Here is a 22,007-nt window from a genome sequence, read left to right on the forward strand (position 1 = left end):
TGTAAAGTGAAAGCAGTTTTTAAGCGTGCATACGGGAGGGTTAAGTCATGGACTCTTGAGTGATTAGAAATTGAGATAGAAAGGAGGAACGTACCCCAAAGTACTGATGAAGCCATTCACCGAGCCTTCCGCGTACAGAGACACAATGTCTCCAATGTGAAGAAAACTGGATCTGTGCTCTGGCATTTTCACCGAAGATATGTTTCACACTCGTTGTTGCTTTTCCATTTATGAACAAATCCACACGTTACAGCGCCTCCAGTTTGGCATCAGCCATCAGATTCGCCGTCATTCTTCCAGATCTGCCGCTCGGCAAAGTCGATCGAGTAAGGTGAAAGCGCAAGAGGAAAAACAAGCAGGCGAGTTTGAGAAAAGCGCTGTGTTTTTGCACTTAATCAACTTCTTCCTGTATGTCAGAGAGACCCGCAGTCTTCACATCCACTCTTCGGGGGGAGGAGACTGCCGCTGTCACGGCTGTGAGCAAATTCCGTTCAATGACAAGTTTTTTGGTTTTTGCTCAGAGCAGGCGCACTGAAAACACAAGTCATTAAATGGCGTTTTACAAGGAAAGACACCTGTAAACATGTATCATAGCAGACACGGGGGAAAGTAATTCAAATATATTAAAATTATAAACTGGGCACAAGCCATGAGTATGTTTGTGCAGCTGGACAAAGATCCCACATTATAAATCACAAACTATCAGACTGTCGGATCTACCCGTCATCTCTGTTATCTTGATCAAAACTATTCATTTCCGTGTAAATATTCATATTGGTCTCAACACAGTGCAAACTTCTGACTGCTCAGCACTGTAATGGACAAACATGGTACTGCACTCTTTTGTAACCTATACAATTTTTGTGTGATTTCACAAAACTTCACAGTTTGACTCATTTGTGTTGAAGTATCTGCTCCTTCACTCATAAAGACTCGCATCTTCAGCAGCTTCTTGTTTTTACACATTTTTTTTTCAAATGAGCTTATAAAAGCCAAACGACAATGTCCTTTATTGTCATTGTACATGTACAACAAAATTGTGGTTACGTATAACTTTTGGTGATGGTAATAACACACAAAAAAAACAACTAAAAGCAGCAAAAACTGCATTTATAAAACGAGTGGGGGAGTAGAAATTACGACCCAGCTACTCCAAAAAATGCTACTGTGAGCTATTTTTTTCTATCGAGCTACACTGGTATCAGTCAGCAGAAAAACCATCCAGAGTGACAGATGGTAAAAAAAATTATAATAATAGTTTATCCTAATTGAGCTTTTATGTTCACTAAAACAGAAGAAAGGAAAAAAAGCTCTGCAGATATTTTGAGAACCTGGTATGAAACTTGCTCATTTGTTTCTTCCTTGTGACTGCGAGCTTCACAAGGTCAGAGCCATCTAAAAGATCACATTCAGAAGATTTCAGACATTTCTGCAGCTGTTCTCTCTAAAACAACCCAACTGTCACTAAACTGATTTAGATGGATCAACTGCACTGTAGATGAGAGAAAATATAGGCATGTAATTATGGGGTAAAGTACACCTTTAAAGCAGTTGTTCCCAAATTTAAAAAAAATAATAAAAACTTTCTGGCTTGTGTCTTTTTACTTGTTAGCAGTTCCATTAATTAGATGTTTCTCCTCCAAACTTTGAGGATAAAAATGTAAAATTACAAAATATTTAACCAAAAAAAGACATATATTTTAAAGAATCATATAAACTTGTGCTTGTTGTTCCTTTTTGTTCACCCTTTCTTATGCCATAACTATTTACATTTGGTTAAGAACCACTGAACTAAACCACCATGGTGCTGTTAAAACATAGTTATGTATCAGTACTAATAACGTAATAACATACACAATTATGTCATTCACAACTCAAAAAGGATACATTACACTCGATCCATCCAGCTGTCCTAGAGTTAGAGTTAGAAATAATCCGTGCTTTTATTTTATTGAGAGTAACTTCTTACAATGACTAAAATTATTATGACCATAGTGTTAAATTAAATTTAATCAATACTGAATGTACGATCATTATGGCACATGAATGTGAAATGGCTTAAAATGAAAGTGTCATTTGCCCATTTTATTGGGAAAGTTAAATCAGCAGCAGGAAATCAGCTGCAGTGGAAGAGTGGCAGGAGCTCACGAGGAAGAAAAGTTGTGGCGGTTTCATGTACTACCCATTCTTTTACACCAGGGGGCGCGCAAGACCCAATCTTAAAGAGTTCCTCCGGAAACGTCGCTCATGCAGCTCAGATGATTCACTCTGCATCGCCCCGTAGTGTTCACTTCATTGAACCAACAGGTGATTCAGCTGTTCCACTTTCTCTGTGTTAAATATAAACACCACCGACTGCTGTTTCATACTGGTTTCAATAACTGGTTCCTCATGGTGATTCAGTGCAATACAAAGCTAACTAATAACTAAAATAATAATGGTAATAACACAAAAAAATTATGAAGATTATTTCTGAAACTAGAAGAAATGAGTGGGTTGCATAATGTTAGGCTTTCCTTAATTTGATGCTGGCACACAGACAGTGACAGGCTAACAGCCTAAACTGAATAAACATAATTGGGAGCAGCACTTTATGCTGACAAATTTTTATTCCACCGACTGGGGAAAAAAATCCTGGACTTTTTTTTATCAAAAGCAGTGGTTTTAAAAAATGTAGCATCAGAAAAAAACAAACTAAATTATATTTTAAATATTACACTATTTTAAATATACATAGACCTAAAACTAGTGTCTCTAATGGAAATTAATATGATATTAATTTCTGATACTTGCTCACAATAATACATCCACAGTTGTGGTCTATATCCTTACACTTACCAAAAAGTTGAGGCATCTGAATGAACTGCGCATGTTACAGAGGTAGGTGGCAATAATTTAACATGAGGTGTACTAGTGAGGCAAACACTGACCGGGTGGCTTCGTGTAACTTGTGTGTGACATACTGGGCTGGAGAGAGAGAGAGAGAGCAGAGCAGAGCAGAGCAGAGCAGTCGCACCTTTCACAGCTCTGAACAATGAAACGCTCCACTCCTTCCTTCACTTCTCTCTACACGGACCAGCAGTAGGAGCTCCACTCTGGAGGAACAAATAAGAAATAACTTAATATTCGGCCTTGTATCCAGACATCCAGCAGGACTCCCCTCGGTCAGCCTTCACCGCGAGCTGTCGGTCCGAGTGGTCGCGAGGCACCGGAGGATGAAAGTAAACCAGGCTTGTTAATTTTTTCCCTCTTTCGGCGCATGTGCAGTCTCTCTCTTCACGTTAACGCGTTTATTTATTATTAAGACAAATCGTTGATGTGGTTAAATCGATACTTTTTTTTGTCTTTATTCCCTTAACCTTTGTCCGCTCGTGGATGTGCCGAGTTAACTGCTCTTTCGGCTTTGAGTAAACAGTGAAAGGCAGTGTTGTAGTACATTAGGACAACGAAATAGTAAAAAGGAGAAAAGGCTACATCAATATGCAAAAGCAGGAGCAGATGGTAACCTGAGTCAGTAGAGGTAGTGCAAGGTGCATGGCCTCTTTAGCGCCACATTGCCAAGACCTCTATTGCCACACTGTGCTGTGACTCTGCTGTTGGATATGTGAGCTACTCCATCTGTATCATAAACTATATAAACACACGATGTATATTCAGGGCTTCTTTAGTGCCAGCTGACCTTTTAAAACTCATTTTTTGGATATAGGCTTGTGCCTGGTTTCATTTGCTTTTTTCTGATGGCTAACTCTCATCTTTTCCCAGCAGAATCAGGAGAAGTAAAGCGATGTGAACGGTGACTGGAATGTAGGATTATCATCTGAGCTCGAGTGGAAGGAGAAAAAAAATCAGACTATAAGATTACACATTTCCTGATCTATGCAGCCCTACAATGCCTTTGAGGTTGCAATGTCTTCTCTACAGCACGTTATTCTGCAGGATAAGGACACGGACACTGAAAAGAAGCTGGACTGGAGCTACATCGAATGGGCTGAAAATGAAGTTGTCACAACAGGTGTGGCGGATGCTGAGACGCAAACGGACTCGCCATCTTTTGAGCACAAAGAGAGCCAGACCAGTAACCCAGTCATAATGCACATAGATCTCAAACGGACACACTCCAAAATGAGACATTTGTCTTTGGTAAACCCAGACAACTCGGCTCCACCTTTCTTTCAGTTTGACCGCCAGGCTCCTGGACGTATCTCCACATCTCCCACCTTGAGGAGGATGAGGAGCACCCGACGTCCTCAGATAGATTTTAGAGAGCCTCACAGGATGGGGAGCACTCAGGAAGAGCAATCATCTGCAAGCACGGGATCCCCCATAAGTCCCCTGTCACCAGGACACCGAGTAGATTCACCTCTTGCAGCGAGCCCACTCTCTGACGGGGAGGCCGATCATCAGCCAGTGTCATCCTCAGGCCAACAGCGAAGCAGATCGCATAGATCAAAGACTTTTGACAACAGTATCACTTCTGTGGAACAAGAATGTCACAGTGCTCATCCTTTTCTTATTAAAGACAATGGATTTCCTGAGGATGAAGTTCAGGTGAGCTTTTACCACGTATTTGTAAATTTAGTGTTTGCATATTTACTCAGGAAAAAGACAATTTTTCATAACCTTCACACCAACCTCTTCCCCATCACCACACATAAATTTCCTGTAATCTACTGCAGATTTTTTTTCTTTTTTGGCAAAGTCTAAAAATTAAATGGTTGCACATTCCTTCCTTGAGGAAAACCTTCATTCCCTCAATTGGCCTTGCCTCCCGCAGTGGTCACTCACAATGCAAGCTTTTGACAGCAAATGAATCAGCAGTTACATGCACTGACAGCTCTGACCAAGCCCACTGCCTGGAGAGCCCTGGGAAGTGCTCTCCTCGGGCCCCTATTCACCGCAGTCAGCAGTCACCTAATAATGGAGGGGTCAGTGAGCGATGGAAAAAGATAATGGGGAGATCTATTCATCAGCTCACGGTATTCAAGCGAGCCGATCCTCAATAGAGCACCGGCATTCTCCTCCAATATCAGAGGCTTTTGAATGCAAGCGACCACTTAAAATACAGATTCAAATTTGAATGTCTTTGAAAGTGATATAGTGGTGTTGTTAGCGGCAGGAGGTCTGTGAACCCTCTGCTTGGTCCTGACTGTGGAGCGAGACAGTGTCGATGTGGCGTGTAGTATAACTGCTGATTTGGAAAGATGAGGTCACTAACAAAGTTCTTTTTTCTTACAGGAGAAGGAATCCTGCCATGATAGGTAAGTGTACCTTGGACTGTTTTGCATGTTGTCTGTGTTACCCTATCGTAAAACTCTTCCTGGAACGGATACAGCTGTCACATATGGTTTCTTTTTTTATTTTTGTCCTTCTGTTTCACCTGCTCACAAAAACAACCCAAAATCCGAGCTACAACATGTCAGAGTGCCTCTGAGTTGTGTGCTCTCTTGGTGCTTGAGAGCAAGCGAGGATGATTGGACCTTTGCTTTGAGGATCCCTGTTGTGCACTCATTGTCACTCGTGTCTTTGTTAATGCTTCATAAGCTTGGTGGGTTAAGTTTTGAGAGTCCTATGGTTATGTATGGGCTCATTAAGGCTGTTTTCCCTTACTGCCGCCCACACCCCTCCTAATAGGCGTCCAGGCTCTTCCCCTCACCGGATAATTAGGCAGCTATTGTCCCTGTAATTACACCCTGGCACTGTGCCTCTTACAGTGACCGGGCCTTTGCGAGCCTTGGTTGGGACAGTCTTGTTTGGGAGCATCATTATTTCTCTTGTTATGCATGAACAAAGCGGCCATTTTTACAAGTGCTCTCTGTAGCAGAGAGGCGGACAAAGAGAAAGCTTTCTGAGCTGCCACAAACCAACAGGATGTCATTGTGAGGATGCTGTGGAATGAACTGCAAGGCGACACTGGCCTGGTATGAAGAGGTAATCGTACCTTTCGTGCCACATGTCCCCTCAGGTGCTACTGCCGACTGTTATCTGTCTCTCTGTTCAGCATCTTTACATTGATCTGGACGTGGGTGTCGTATCAGTTTACCAGGAAGAAAACGGCCCATCCAGTGAGAGCGAAGAACAGTTGGTGCTTTCACAGTTGAACAAAAGTGTCCTAGAGGAAAAACGTACCAGGTTACCCCCGCTCAGTTGTAGACTGACTTATCCTCCAAGTGTATGAGTTGGCCCTGCAGCTATGTGGCCTACATGTGCACTCGAATTAGTCTCGTAGGGTACTTTTGCAACTGTGCAGCCACAGCAGCAAGAATGCAGGTCCTGTGTGAGGGGATGTGTTGCACCGTGAGGGGAAGAACACTTCCTCCTTCAATCTAATGAAGAAGTTTTACATAAATTGTTCCTGCATTTTCTTCCCCTTGCTTTTACTTCTGCTCCACTGTATTGTATTGTCAATCTAAACAGGGGCAGTAGCCCTCATCTGTCAGTCACACTTCCTTATGGTTTTTAGCCACATTGTGTGTTGCTGTTATCTGCCCTTAATTTGTTACTTTCATCACTACTGATTCCTGCTTAAATTCTCCTTTTTGAAGTCAAAGGCACTAAAATATTTAAAAGCCAAACCGCAGAGTGTTGACGTGGGTCACTGACCGCTTGTCGATCAGTGTCAGCGTGTTCAAAGTGAGCCTTAGCTTTAGCAGAACCAGCTCGTCTGGCTACTTTGCGTCCTTTTTTATGGCTGTATGCAGTCATGTTTAACGACTGCAGTTGTCTATTTAGCATTGGGACGGTTTAATGTCATGCTGTCACCAATCAAGTTCCTCCTTTTGGGCTTTTACAACAAATGAAAACATTTCCATGGCCGTGCCCTTTCTGGATATTTAGCCTGCATATTCCAGGGTCAGCTTCCATTGCTTATGAAGATTTATCACTGGGCTTTTAATTTTTAATTTCAACATGTGAACGTCCATTTTTGCTTTCAGCAATAATCCCAGAAGTGCAGCAGCAGCAGAGGATAAGTCAAAACACTTGAGAACAGTGGCCGTTTAAGCCCTGCCTGAGGCTGAGAGGCAGGCCTGTGTTTTTCCAGCCACAGCCATGCCTCAGTTACTAGCTATGAAAAGCAGACCAAGCGGATTATAACTGGCACACACTGACAGCTTGCCTCCTTCCACACAAATAGGGCGATCCATTAACAAGCATCTATCCACGGATAACCAGACACATAACACTTATCCTATGTTAATCGCCGGGTTGCTGCACAATGCGGATGGTATTTCAGTGGTATCCCAACAATGTAAAACCACAAATAGGAATTCTGTAATTTCCTGTTGCTTGTATGATTTCCATTCTTTTAGAATATAATACACTTACAATGGAGTAATAATCATTGAACTGTACATTTCTGATGTCTGATGAGCTTTTCTTCTTAGTATGAAGAACTCGTTTTTGTTTTTTTTGGTTGTTTTGTCTTTTCTTTGTTTGCGTATTTGGATTTTTTTCCATCTTAAATTGTCCACCTGTCCGCTTTTGTGTCCTCAGGCTTTATCAGAGGAGACGGAGCTCCGTCGTCGTGAGTTTGCCCGGCTTGGATGTTTCTCCAGGAGATCTTTTCGTGTCCAATGGAGCAGCTGACTTACTAAATGACTCAAACTTCGCAGGTACCTCTGTCAGTCCCAGCAGATTGCAGTCTGCCCTCTGTTTAGGTGATGCTTGCTCATGAACTAGTATGGGTCTGTTATTGAGTCAATATGTCTATTGTTGTAATGCTTCACAGCAAAATGAACTTCCTGCTTCCTGCTTGGTTGTATCGTGTCCTTTCTTGTTGTTATGGTGATCGACTCAAATGTGTGTACAACAGCTAGATTTTTTTTTTCAGTTTACTTTATGAATTTCCATGAACTTTTTATTTTTAGACGTGGGACTCACCAGGCACGCCACCATACAATATCATCGCAATTTTTAGGCATGCGATATCCTGAGTATCTGCTAATTACATCCGTACCTGTTTTATCCAGTAACACAAAGATAAAGTTATCTCACTTCACTTATGTTTTTTGGCTGCAAAATGAGGTTGCTAAGCATACCAACACCATCAATAAAACCTCCCATAAATGTTACCCTAATGCAGAGTCAATCTGCTAATCACTTTGATATCAATTAAGTTTGCTCGGCTAACGTTATGTCAGATGATGGTGCATGAGATGAGCCTTCCTGTTTATAGTATTCTCAGACTATTTAAATTTATGACTAAATTATATTTATTTGGTATTCCTGTTTAGATGCAAGTAAAAATACTACAAAAATACTGCAAAATGTTTTTTCCCCACCATTATTGATTATTGAAATACTTGAAAGCTACTTTGACTAAATGTTTAATTTAGTACTTTAATAAAAGTTTGTTTTTTTAGCTGAATTTCAAACCTCAAACTAAGTTCATTAATGATTATAATTACTTTTTTATAATGAAGGTAATGGTTTTATAGCATTAAATTTATTCAAAGTCAAGATTATTGTAAGTTATATCTTATTTTATTATTACATCTTTACTAAAAGTGTGGTTTATAACTTTATCTACACACCTATAAAACAGACAGACTAGAGATAATCTGTAGAAAGTGCTATATAGAGTTATGAGTAGACATCAGTCTAGTGTTGTTGTGTCGTAAAGGGAGCATTATTTGTATTTCTAGAATTTAAAAAAAGCAAAAGGACAGAACTTGTGGTGGTCACTTTACAAAAAACAAAAGATTTTTTTGACATTTTCAGCAAGCTGTGATTGGCACTGTCATGTGCGTATAACTTAAAATGCTCACGCTTCTTTTCACTGTCACAACTTTTACAGATACCAAGAAGTCAAAGTGGCCTTTTTCGAGGCGTAGTACGGTAAGTGCATTTGTATTTCTGCTAGTCATCGATGTGTGTGACTGGTGCCAGTGGCATGCTTGTAATTTGTTTTGATGTACTTTGTTTTAGGAGTGAGCAATTGGCTTGGACATTGTTCTCTGACCCACTTCCCAAAGCAGATTAGTGTGTTTCCTCTTATCCCTTTTGGCCCACACAGCTTTTTGTAATTGGTCAACACTTGAAATGCAGAACTTGAGCCAAACTTGTTAATTTAGTTTTGAAACTGCTGGGTTGTTATGTGAACAGATATTAACAACAATTAGGCACACACCCTTTTTTCTTGGCTAGTGCACAGCCCTAAAAATCTGCCTAATGTGTTGCCTAATTTTTTTTTCCCTTTCAGAGTAAAGGCAAGCCGCAGACATGCACGGTGTCAGATATTGAGAAATATCTCTCAACTGCACAGATTCAAGACTGGAGAAACTTGGAGCTTCAGAGATATAAGGCAAGAAATGAGCGCTATTAGCTGCTGTTTGTTTTGTAAATCATCGTGTTGGTTCTGTACGTTCACTGACTTTGTGATCCAGGCTTAGCCATCCAGATTCCCAAGTCAAATACAACTCAGTGTTTGCCAGATGACTCAGAAATGAGAAGCTGACAGTTACATGGAAGCTCCTACAATGTTTGAATGACACAGACTGTGTAAGAACCAGAATTTCTAGGCAGTGACTACACAAGTCGACCTGTATATGTACACAAACAAACACTGATGTACTCCTGAATCTATAATAGTGGCAGATGGAAATTTACAGCCATAAAATAAACACGTTTGCTGAGATTTCTGTGGAGGATGCAGCCTTTACTTTGAGTTATAGCTTCTTGTCTTTTTGTGTATCTGTGAGCAGGACTACTCTCTGGCTGAGTTCCTGCAAGACCAGTCTTCCCAGGTCAGTGCTTCCTCTGACCCGCAGGGCTTCAAGAGACAAGAGACCATCTGGGAGCTCTTCACCAGCGAGTGTGTTTACTTCATGGATCAACTCATGGTTCTCAAAGAGGTGACTCTTTCCCTACAGAGCCTCACAATGCACACATACACACAATCACAAAAACACACACAGGATCACAAATAAATAGACCAAACCCAAATGCAACTGAACACCTGCTTCTTTGTATTCTTCTCACTGAATTCCCGCCTTTGGAGTTCGTGTAAAAGTCTCTTTGGATTTTCCCGTCTTTCCACCAGTGGATTTGAAATTTAATGCTGGCATGAGAGAGACCTTGAACCTATTCTCTTTCTGCTTTCTTTGTGCCTCTCAGGTGTTTTCGGCTACGCTCACAAACCTGCAGGTGACCAACTGCCTGACTGATATTGACTCATGGAGGCTGTTTGCGAATCTCAATGAGCTTTGCCTGGTGAGAAATGATGCAAATCATTTGCATGAGGAGTTTGTGTAAATCATTTTTAACAACAGTTGCTTTCATATCCTTAAAACAACATGGTTTGGTGTCACATCAACATAAAGTTACTATGAAAGGGCTAATGATGAGTCGTTACAGCTGTATTATTTTAAAATGCTAGCTTTTTATTTAAAGCTTATTTAATGGTCAGCAAAAAATAATGTGGTGTAAAAAACCTTTGTTAACAATTATCTTAACATAATACCTCGGTGATATTATAAAAATGTCACATGGCCCTGTGGTGACATTTGACACTGTTTTCTGCTCCAGGTGAGCTCAGGTTTCCTAAACAGCCTCCTCCGCGTTATCAAGAACATGTTGGAGATTACTGAGGGTGGCAGTCCCACCCTGCTGGATCTGCTGGGGAAGGCAAGTTTGATTCACATTTGGACTCTGTGACAGCAGTGTTCACTAGCCCGCTGATAAGACAATCAAAATAGATAGAAAAAGTATGAATGATATGCTCATCTGGATTAATTATTATATAATCCTTAAAGTATTTTCATAAACAGCTTTTTTTTTCAAAGACTTGAAAAATAGCTGCATAGTTTGAATTTATTAACCTTAAGCTCTTATTTGGGAAGCATTCTTATTTTCTTCTAGCTATTAAGGATCAGCTGGACTTGATATAATGTGCAGAAAAGCCAAAATGTAATATTCTCGTACAGTTGAGGTCAAACATTTAAGTATACTGATCATTTTTTGGTAATTTTTTATGATTTCTTTGGACTGTTCATTTTCCAGGGTAGGCTGATTGTATAGCATATATCTTTAATGACTTCAAAAAACAAGAACTGGGTACACAAGTTGGACTTTATTTTGGATTTTCTCTAATCCACACGGGATTAAAAATGCACATACAGGTATTTAATCGCTCGTTAGGGTGGAATTTGAGTTCATTTAAATTGCTTGGTTTGTTGGCACATACCTGGCCTTTAAGCATAGCCACATGAGAGGAATTTGTTTAGGATGTTCAAGAACAACTTAGGAACCACCGAGGCTCCAGCCTGCTATGAACTGGTAACTGCACAAGCGTTTTACATCACCATGGACTGAGAGAAGCTCCTGCTCTAAAATCGACAGCTTCAAGCTGGACTAGATTTCTAGCTGCCCACATGGACAAAACACATTCCACAGAGTCTTATAGCCCAATAATCAAGTGTGATAACTAGTGCCCGGGAAAGTGTCCCCTTAATGCAGATGTTTTTTATGAGAACACAAATACACAGCTGAATTTACTTTCTTTCTTTCACGATGCTCTCACTGACCAAATTTAGCATGCTTGCATTTAAACTGTACTTTGAAATCTACGTATGTGCTTTGTTATTATCTGTTCCATCTTCCTTTCTCTCATGACAAGAGTGTGTTGAAAATATGGCATCTTCAAAGCTCGCTGAGAAGGGAAAAGGTTACCTAACTCTAGTTACAATTACATAAAATTATTAAAAGTTTAACAGAAACATCACAGGACAATCTTAGACGCATGTATGCCATTACAAACACACACTGGACATTTTTGTGCGTGCATGTGTGCATGCGGCATCCTCTTTGTGCTTTTTTACGATATGTTTATCTGCAGCTTAACAGCTGATGCGACCCAGCAGCCTGTATCCCAGTGTTTGTCTAACACTACTGTCTGCTGGCAGGCTTTCCAGGAGAGCATATGCCACTGCCTGCAGACGTATTGCCTCAACTACTCCACGGCTCTTCTGTATCTGGACAGTCTGAAGCCCAGAGAGGACTTTGGGACTTACGTGAAGGTACAGGAGAGGTCTTACTGGTGTGTGTCTGTGTGTGTGTGAGCGTGCCAGTCAGCACAGTGGGAAGGACGCTGTGTACCATGACAATGCAGCAGGTGTTGTGTGCCAATGTGAGAGAGGACTCACAGGAGCATTGGTGCCCAAATAGCAAACAATCAGTTCAGTGTCACAGCAGCCTGCCAATGGGAGGAATGTCACCGTTTGTACCTTGTGTAACTTTCCCTGTCATCATGCTGGCGTGTTTGCTGGAACTGTCACTGTGTTTGGTCTTACATATAATTTCTTCTCACAGGCATTTCACTGCCCATCCTCTCCCTCCTTCCCTACAAAGTCAAGTCCTTTCAAACATTTGACCTCACTCGTTCTGTCACTGTACCCATTCTTTGTCCCTCCTTTTTTCTCCTCAGTGGTGTGAGAGGAGCAAGCAGTGCCGAAGGCTTCACCTGCGTGACCTGCTGGTGGCACCGCTGCAGAGGCTAACTCGATACCCGCTGCTGTTGCGGAATATCGCAAAGAGATGCCAGAAGGAGGACGAAGCCCGAGGGCTGGAACTTATAGCAGAACAAGTGGATAAATCGATATGTGAGCACTGAATTCGAAAATTCCCTTCTGTTATCAAAATGCTCTCCTTTTGATTTCGGCTGACCTCATTAGGAGACTCTGCTTGGCTAAATTTGCTTTTACTGTTTCAGTCCTGCTAAATTAAAGCGCCTGCATAGGTCTCGTCACCTTGCAAAATGAATGTTTTGAGTCAGGCGTCTGAGTAATGTTAATCAGCTGATCAGGTGTTTCTTCAGCACGACGTGTTTGCCTCCTGGTGGTTTACAAACATATCTAGATAGAAGGGCTTTTTAAGTGGACGTAAGTCTGTCAACATAAACAGGCCAGCTAGTATCAGTGCCTGTCAGCACACAGGTTGCATGCTTTGGATATCAGCCAGGAGGCCTTGACCATTTATTTTTCACTGCAAGCCTCTGCTTGCAGACCTGTTTTGGCGGTTTATTATATAACTGGAAGGACAGGCTGTGGGAAATGTTCTACAGCCGTTCAACTCAATGTCATGTTGCCGCGTTGAACAAATAACCGTACCAAACGAAACTGCTCAGGGTTCAGAAATCTTTAATTAAACCTTGTCCCATAACCATTAAAAAGGTGTGTTTTACCACACCTTTTAAAAGGTTATGATTGTGTAAAGCGTAGGTGACAATGAGTATTGTAATCACAGCTAGGATGTGTAGACCAAAGTCCTCTGTGGGTGTGGGGGATATTTACTGTAAAAGCAGAGACAGCTGAAATCTCTCACGATATGGTCACGCCCATGTATGGCATCACTGTATAGCATTATAAATGAATGTAATCATTATGCACTTTGGTACATTATAAAATGCATATTTTACATAGGTATATGTTACGTAAAATAAAAGGCATAGGAAATGTAGCAGGAGTTTTGTGTGATGTGTCAGACATGAATGAAGTTGTCAGTGACCAATTTGAGTCTGAGGACCTGTTTTTGTCCTTAATGACATTCAGTCTCCTGTCCTCTCTGTTTACAGGTGATTTAGAAGGAAAGGTCAAATGGCTGGATAACTACCAGAAAGTGAAACAGTTGAGAGATGCCCTGGTTTGGCTGCCTGTATGGGAGAGGGACAAGCGTGCTTTCATCCCTGAGGTCTGTCCTGTGTTTGTGTATATATTGCTATTTGGGTGTGTTTGTGTCTTCAGGAACTGTGTTGAAAGAGCAACGTGTCACACAGATGTGCCAACACTTTATCCTCCAGTGCCTGATGATCATCAGATAAACTGATCAAATTATCAGAAAATCAGATCTGAAAGCAATGAATAGCAGTATTTAGAGTTTTACAGTGTCATTTGATAATAGTTCAGTTTCACATCTTTAAATATTAGCTTCAATTTGAATGGGAGGATGACAGCGGCACTATTCTTCTTCTTCTTCTTTTTTCCAAGAGAGTCTTTCTTCCCTGTCATTGTAGGTGGATTAACACTTCTGTTTGTATTCTCTTCATCTGTAGTTATTTTATCTTCACTTTCTCTCTGCCGTACATGTGGCAAGGGAATGGGCTTTGCATACAGAGCGAAATAGAAAGAGCAGCAAACACTTGGTGTAAGTGAGAGCAGTGAAAGGAAGACAGTTAATGAATAGCTTGATTTCATAGCACTTATACTAAGGTAATAAGTCTGTCATCCAGGTGCAGAGCACGCTGTGAAACAGAAAGACTCAGACACCAGAGGAGAGAAACTTGCATGTGTGTAAATGCACTTATTTTTTTCCCTTTTGTTTTAATGGGACCAGCCCACCCAACAGTTGTATGGGGAAAGAGCTTCTACTGTGAAACCACCTCCCAGTTTGTATTTGGAAGACAGATACCTTCTAAACTGATTAAAACATTCCTTTTTGAAAAGTTAACTTATAGTTGCTGCTATAGTTTTGCTGCTACAGGCTTCTGGGAGATTTCCTGTCATACACTGTGACACACATTCTCTTCCGAAATTTGTGTTTTGTCCTGTCAGATTTTTTTTTCTCTTCTCTTTCTCCTCACCATGAACCAGTTCCTTGAAAGCTGCCCCTCAGTGAGCCTGGTTCTGATCCGGAGGTTTCTTCTTGTTAAAAGAAAGCTTTTCCCAAGTGCCTGCTCATAGGGGGACTGTATAATTGTTGTAGTCTTTGCTTTTACATTGCAAGTTATATAGTAAAGCATAAATTGCCTTGAGGAGGACTATTGTGATATGGTGCTATATAAACAAACCTGAACTGAAGTGAACACAGATAGCAGTGGTAGAGAGTTGCGATGTGTAAGTCTTACATGTAAATGACTTGTTGCTGTAAATGACCTCATTAATATTTGGTAAAGTGTTTTGTAAACTTATGAGTGGCTATTATATTGTTGGAGTGAATGCTTTTATTTTGAAAGTCACAGAGCGACAAGGTGCCGTAAATCAAGTGGCGTAAACCATATGGCAGAAGCGCGAGTTTTAATGCACAGAGAGAAGGTGTGCTCTATGGTTAATGGACGGGAATGGGAAAAAGAACGGCTATTAAGGTGCAACACTGAGTCGAAAGCAGTTTCAACCGGGGATGCTACAGTAAGAGCTTGACCCCAGCTGAGAAGAGCTCCATCCCACGCTCAGCATCGAGGTCCCAGTTCCACAGCTCCACACAAAGTCTTCTGGGATCTGATGGTCAACTAAATTGCCCCGTCCTCAGCATGGAAGCATCTGAAGAAGAGACAGAGTTTGCGGAGGATCCCAAGGCCAATGAGGAAGAGGAGCCTCCACACTCTGTTCGTCGAAGGAGGCCTACTGAAAAAATGCAAGCGTATCAGGAGGAGGAGGCCCACAAGAAAGAAAAACGGCTTCTCAAAGTTTATGATGAATGGAAAAAACAAGTATGTAAAACACGAGAGCAATTAAAAGGAGACTTAACAAACAATCAAATTGCTTCACTCATGGACATGTTAGAGAATGAAAAGGAGAATGTCATAAAGTTGTATATGGAAATTAGAGAAAACATTACTCCCTCGAGTGGCACAAGGCGACTCATAGACGCATGTGAAGCAGTCACCAGAGACATTATCAAGATTGCTCATGAAAGACTCTCAGGCATAGATGACTATGATAGGGACAAGGTAAAGATACGTCTCCGTGAGCTTCTTGAGCCAGACTATGCTCAGTCCATTTACAGTTCCTCAGTCACGCACTCAAGTAAAAACTCTTCTGCCAGTAAGTCATACTCTGCAATGTCAGTAGTAGCTGTTAAAAGAGCAGAGGCTGCAGCAGAGTTAGCAGCCAAAGAAGCAGAGTATGAGGTGTTATTAGAGGAGGAAAAACAAAAGAAAAAGATTCAGCTTTTAGAAGAAAGGCAAAGAAAGGAGCTCGAATCTCAAAGGCGTGAGCTAGAGAAACTGAAGGCTGAAAAGGAGTTAAAGGCTGCACGAGCTAGACTAAGGACCTATGACACTGAGATAAAGAGTGAAATCAGTGCCTCTGATGTTGACTATAGTAACACTGCTCAGAAAGCCCCCACAGTTTCTAATCTCAGTAAAGTCCCTGACAACAATGTAGTGTCTACCTCACTTCCACAAACAGATGTCCTCTACTTAGCACAAGCAGTACTGGATAGTGTTGCATTGAACAGACTGCCAGTGCCAGAGCCCTCCACGTTCACAGGTGACCCAATACAATTCATAGAGTGGAAAGCTTCCTTTACTGCTCTCATTGATAAAAGGAACATCTCACCTGCTGACAAACTGCACTACTTAAAGAAATACATAGGAGGTCCAGTTCGACAAACGCTTGATGGCATCTTCTATAGAAACGACAGTGAAGCATACAGAGATGCATGGGAGCGTCTCAACCACAGGTATGGACATCCATTTGTGGTACAGAGGGCTTTCAGAGAAAGACTGGCAAAATGGCCAAAGATCCAAACAAATGACTCCACAGGATTCAGGGCATTTGCTGATTTCATTCAAACATGTCACGAGGCCATGCCCCACATTGAAGGCTTAAGCATTCTCAACGATTGTGAGGAGAACCAAAAACTCGTTCAAAAGTTACCAAACTGGGCGGCTGCAAGTTGGAATCGTCAGGCCACTCAGTTTATGAAAGAAAGTGGGAAGTTTCCAGGTTTAAAGGACTTTGCCAAGTTCATGTCTTCTGAAGCAGAGATCATGTGCAACCCGATTACATCATTTCAGGCTCTCCACTCTGTAAACTTCACCACAGACACTGGTAAGGGCTGCCAAAAGGACAAAAGGCCCACCTCTAGTGTTCTCCATACCCAGGCGATAACTGAGACTGAAAATAAAGGTCCAAATGTTAAGGCCCCATGCATGTTCTGTCAAAACAACGGACATAAACTTCACAGTTGTCCACAGTTCAATGGAATATTGCTTGAGGAACGAAGGAAATATATAAAGGAGAAAAAACTCTGTTATGGTTGTCTTAAACCCGGACACAGCGCAAAGAACTGTAATTACAGACTTGTATGTGAAGTGTGTAAGAAAAAACATCCTACCTGTCTGCACGACTTCAACTATAACAATGATAAATCAGCCTCAAACCAGCCACAAACTCAGATCAGCACAGAACAGGCTGCAACCACCCTGTCTCTGAATGCAGAAGCCAGTGAACAGTGCGTGAGCACCTCCATGATTCTACCAGTATGGGTTTCTTCAGAGCAACATCCAGGTACAGAAAGGCTTGTTTATGCCCTCCTAGACACGCAAAGTGACACCGTGTTCATTGACCAAGATGTGTCTAATAACCTCCAAGCTAAGGCTACCCCAATAAGGTTGAAGCTCACTACACTGCTTGGTAAGGATGTTGTTGTGCCAAGCGAACGCATCTCAGGTCTCAAGGTAAGAGGCTATAACTCCTCAGAAATGATTGAACTTCCTCCTGCTTACACTAAAGAATGTATACCAGTTAACCGCTCTCACATTCCTACCTGTGAAACGGCAAGGCGGTGGAATCATCTCAAGGAAATAAGGAACGAGATTCCTCCACAGCTAGAATGTGAAGTCGGCCTTTTAATTGGCTACAGTTGCTCTAAGGCACTAGCTCCAAAGCAGGTAATCTTAGGAGGCGAGAACGAACCCTATGCAGTTCGCACAGCATTGGGCTGGAGTATTGTAGGCCCGACATCATCTTATGGTGACTCTTCTAGCATGTCTACTGTGTGTCACAGAGTTGCAGTTAAAGAGCTTCCCCTAGTGACTCCAGCTGATGTAATCAAGGTCCTTGACTCTGACTTTAAGGATAACGACAAGGATAACAAGTCAGTGTCTCAAGATGACATTCTCTTTCTGAACATGTTAAAGGAAGGAATTTACAAAAACACTGAAGGCCATTATGAAATGCCACTTCCATTTAAGGAAATACCTCCACCTGCTGACATCGACATGAACATACCGCTTGGAGACCCAGAGGTTAAGAAGGTGCAGGCACTGAACACGCTCAAAACAGAGAAAAAAGGTTTATCAGACAAGTTAACAAAGTTTTCCTCATGGTACAAAGCCACCCAAGCCATAGCTCGACTCATTCGCTGTGCCAAGGGAGACAAAACAACAGGCCACAGTACAGTACAAGAAAGACAAAATGCACAATGTGTTATTCTAAGAGACACACAAGCAAGTGAATATGCAGAGGAGATAAGGTTGCTAAAGAACGGGAAACCACTTCCACACAAAAGTAAACTGTTTCAGATGGACACTTTTCTTGATACTGATGGACTCCTTAAGGTGGGAGGAAGACTTAAAGATGCTTCATTCTCCTCAATACTGAAACACCCAGTGATAGTTCCAAAAGGTCACCATGTCACTCAACTAATAATAGATCATTTCCACAGTAAGGTGCAGCACCAAGGGAAAGGTTTTACAATCAATGAGATCAGAGTGAATGGATTTTGGATTCCAGGCATCAACAAGGGCGTAGCAAATTTTATAGTGTCAGCATGTAACCGTAGTTAAATGTGACCACAGTTTTGAACATTTAGTTCTTTCCGCCATTGTCATCTGTTTATGTGAACGTGTTTGTTTTTGTGTGCTACCTGTTTGCAGCAGCTACCTGTAGCCCTCACACAGACAGCTCATCTGCATTTGAAATACCAAAGATGCATCTTAAATTAGACACGAGTGACTTGCTCTTTCGCTATCATGCGCATACCTATTTATTAATCCAATAGTATGCAGTTAAGACGTGCTATGCTTAAAGTGATATGTACATGTTACTAGTAGAGGGCCAGGGTGCTCATTCAGAAGCCAACATGCTGAGTTGCTGTCAGATTAATGGAAAGACCGATGTGTCTGAAAAGCGCTAAAAGGTGAAAATGTTTTCTAATGTGACTTTCTTTCTTTTAGAATCTGAAACATCTTCTGAAGGCTGTCACATTGGATAATCTGATTTCTCACAGGAGTCTGCTGCACGAAGGGAAACTCGTCCTCACAGGTGTGTCAGCTGGCATAAATCCAACACATTTCACACGCTTCCTGCTTCGAATTGACTAAAAACTTTACGTCGTCTTTCTGTGGTTAATTCCCAGAGAACGCAAAGCTCATAGACGTCTATATGTTCCTCTTTGATGAATTCTTGCTGATTACAAAGATGAAGAGAAACAAGAAGGTGGGTCACTCATTAACCTTTGCTCACTCTAACCTAGGCTAGTGATAGATATTTAGTGCAAGGATGCCTTAACTACATATCCCTCATAACTTCATATATATGTCCTGACATCCTGTGCAGAGGTCCATAGGTCCAGAGCAGAATCCTCTGAAAAACCTGGAGCTGGATCAGATGCTGAAGGAGGGATGCACCTTCACGGTTCTCGACCAGCCAATCTCTCTAGATCGACTCCAACTTAGAAACATCGATCAACTTAATGCCTCCTGTAAGTAAAATTTTTAAGATTCAACTAATTGAGTTTTCTAGCTCTAAACCCATTTTTTATAAAATACATGTTTGTAGCACATCGTAGCAAAGCAGTCAACAGAATCAAAATATCCTTCAGGGTCACGTCTCTCTGTTTATGTTTGCATGCCATGTGGTGCATTGGTGTTATTAAATGAAAGCATTTGTACTTTCTCGACAGCATCGGGGTTGCCTCATTCTTTCATAGTAATGCACCAGAACCGCTACCAACAGTGTATTGGTGCATTCATCCTGCAAGCTGCGTCAGAGGCTGTCAAGGTAGATCAATTCAACTGTGAATACCTGAAATGTTTCCAAAGAGAGCATGCAGGACACAGATCACATTATGTTCAGAAGAACAATGTGTCATAAGTTTATCCAAACATTTCTGCCTTGTGCAAAACATCATTGCAAGATGTGAACTCTACAGAGGCCTGAAAGTGAAGCTAAAATATTTTAAATGATTTCTAAATTCAGTTTGTATGCATGTCTGTTCAGATTTATTTATAGTAAAAAATTCATAGCTATACATTTAATCTTTTTAAAGGTTTCTGTTATTTTGGTTTAGATGAACAATGTATAGGAAAATAAAAATAAATTGCTGTATTGTTTAATCTTACTTGTGTGAAGCTGTTTAGGACAGCTTACAGCAACAAACATTACAAAGAAATAATAAACTATACAATTTATAATATTATCAGTTAATCAAACTGGTAAATCTGATATTTCTCTTTCTAAACATTTTTTCCCCACCAGAGAGTATGGATGTCAAAGATAGAGGGCGCAGTGACGGCGCTGCTGAAGCAGGACTCTCAGCAGGCACGAGTAAAGAGCTCCTCGCTGTGGCTGGAGTCTTCGCAGATATGACCCATCAAGCAGAACTAGAAGCCATGTGAAAAAGTTTCTACTGTTAATGTGCACTTCACTGCCCCCTGATGTCTTGTAAATGACTGCACTAGCACTAGGATGATTTTGTAAACGGTTTGACTGTGAAGGCAGCTGCTACAGTAGTGTGAAATAAACATCTCATCATGTAGTAAAACGTTGGTTTTAGCGTTCCACACATCATTTCATGCAGTTTTTAAATTGTCTGTGAGCTATTGATCACTTCTGATGTTTTATAGTGCTTCATACAGTACTGTGCAAAAGTCTTCAGCCACCCCTAATTATTTAATATTTTAAAAATAGGATATAGGTGCATTCTAAAGAGCTTGAAAGTTTAGTATGACCACTGCAGCTTGATCTCTTAGGCATGCTTTTTGTAACTTCTTACAGTCCTTCAGGAACAGTTCTCCAGGCTTCTTGAAAGACATTCAAGGCTCTTCTTTTGATGTTTCTCACTTTTGTTTCATTTTCTGTGCAGACGATCCCACACTGCTTTAGTAATGTTGAGGTCCAGGTTTGTTTTTATATCCAGGTATGGTTTTACTGCACTGACAGTATGTATCATTGTCATGCTGAAAAATGAAGCCGTTGCCAATTAGATGCTTTCCAGGTGTTATTGCATAGCAGATGGTGGTGATGGTATTTTCCTGCATTTATAATACATGTACGATTAATTCTGACAAGATCTCAGACACCACTGGCTGAAATGCAGCCTCCACCGTGGTTTACAGATGGCTGTGGACCTTCACTGCCGCTCCTCTCTCCTGAGCTCCTTTCAAATTGTCATCAATACGTATAAACTAAAAGAAAATTTGGATTCAAGACCCGTTACCACTCATTTTCTATCTGTTTGCCTTCCTTAATAATGGCTTCTTGACAGCCACCCTTCACCAGTGCCAGATCCAGTATTTGCTGGATTTTCCATCTGTTCTTCTTTTGTCATCCACTCATCTTTTTAAGGACATACTGCACAGCATCCAAGATATGCCAAGTTCCAAGTAGTCTGCTAGCTGTAGATACTACACTGGTTCAGCCCTTTTTATGGTTGAATGATTCATAGCACACTCTTAAGTTCCTTAACAAAAAAAAAAATTGTCTGAATTGTCAGGTTCAAGGATAGGACTGAAAATTAGGAAAACTTTGAAAGACCTCCAGAAAGCCTGGAAGAGGAAGAATATTAATTATATTAGCAAAATATAAAGAAATGAGGGGTGGTTTCAGACTTTCTGTATTTTATCACAGCATGGATTCGATATTTGAGACAGCATGGAAGAACATCCAGAATTCATTTAAAAAACTACTTGATTAATCAGTGTAGTGGGAAATGTTCACTGAATGAACATCGGGTTCAGATGTGATTTGCTCTTTCAGTCATTTGCTGTTTGTTGGTGCTGTGTGCATTTCTCAAACTTCAGCGCTTTTAGAGGCTTCGAGAATCATTCCTGCAAAGCGACAAAAACATGACACGGTAAGATACAAACATACTGCAGGTTTTATTTTACGTTTGCCATGACAATTAGAAAAATCATCTGGTGCATGTGAACATAAATCACTTCCCTCATCCAGCTTCAGTGAGCCAAAGTCACGTCGACGCTGCTAAAGGCGAGCGGTGACGTGCAGGATGTTTGCGTGAAAACACACTTTCACAACCGCCAAATATGATGACTAAACAATGGAGAAACG

At 41.2% G+C, this 22,007-nt stretch overlaps 2 protein-coding genes across 4 annotated transcripts in view; one reads left to right on the forward strand and one right to left on the reverse strand.

Moving 5' to 3' along the window:
* itpr2 (inositol 1,4,5-trisphosphate receptor, type 2) overlaps positions 1-431 on the reverse strand; it is a 58,314-nt gene extending 57,883 nt beyond the window's left edge. Inside the window, exon 1 of the mRNA XM_085281820.1 lies at positions 95-431. Within this exon, the coding sequence (XP_085137946.1) occupies positions 95-186 (92 nt within the window). The 5' untranslated portion in view covers positions 187-431. The remainder of the gene's footprint in view (positions 1-94) is intronic.
* A 2,544-nt stretch (positions 432-2,975) lies between these two features.
* plekhg7 (pleckstrin homology domain containing, family G (with RhoGef domain) member 7) lies at positions 2,976-20,910 on the forward strand. 3 transcript variants are annotated; one of them, XM_085281823.1, is made up of 17 exons: positions 2,976-3,230; positions 3,766-4,548; positions 5,236-5,258; positions 7,492-7,610; positions 8,795-8,835; positions 9,200-9,301; positions 9,702-9,851; positions 10,114-10,209; positions 10,525-10,623; positions 11,901-12,014; positions 12,422-12,596; positions 13,568-13,683; positions 18,893-18,980; positions 19,075-19,154; positions 19,275-19,419; positions 19,621-19,718; positions 20,196-20,910. In XM_085281823.1, the coding sequence occupies exons 2-17, from the start codon at positions 3,877-3,879 to the stop codon at positions 20,304-20,306; spliced, it is 2,229 nt and encodes a 742-aa protein (XP_085137949.1). In that variant the 5' UTR covers positions 2,976-3,230; positions 3,766-3,876; the 3' UTR covers positions 20,307-20,910. The 3 variants fall into 3 exon arrangements, with proteins under 3 accessions (XP_085137949.1, XP_085137948.1, XP_085137947.1); XM_085281822.1 differs by having other exon boundaries at positions 2,976-3,221; positions 3,763-4,548; XM_085281821.1 differs by having other exon boundaries at positions 2,976-3,221.
* Positions 20,911-22,007: the final 1,097 nt, after the last annotated feature.

Source organism: Mchenga conophoros, linkage group LG7, assembly GCF_057382185.1.
Source record: "Mchenga conophoros isolate Kocher_MC1m ecotype Shallow Benthic linkage group LG7, M_conophoros_male_GT1.1, whole genome shotgun sequence".
NCBI classification, from domain to species: Eukaryota; Metazoa; Chordata; class Actinopteri; order Cichliformes; family Cichlidae; genus Mchenga; species Mchenga conophoros.

Coding starts and splice junctions, on each gene's coding strand:
- plekhg7 (XM_085281823.1), top strand. CDS start 3,877: ATGCAGCCCTACAATGCCTTTGAGGTTGCAATGTCTTCTCTACAGCAC. Junction 7,611..8,794: donor AAATGACTCAAACTTCGCAG/GTACCTCTGTCA, acceptor CAACTTTTACAG/ATACCAAGAAGTCAAAGTGG. Junction 10,624..11,900: donor TGCTGGATCTGCTGGGGAAG/GCAAGTTTGATT, acceptor GTCTGCTGGCAG/GCTTTCCAGGAGAGCATATG.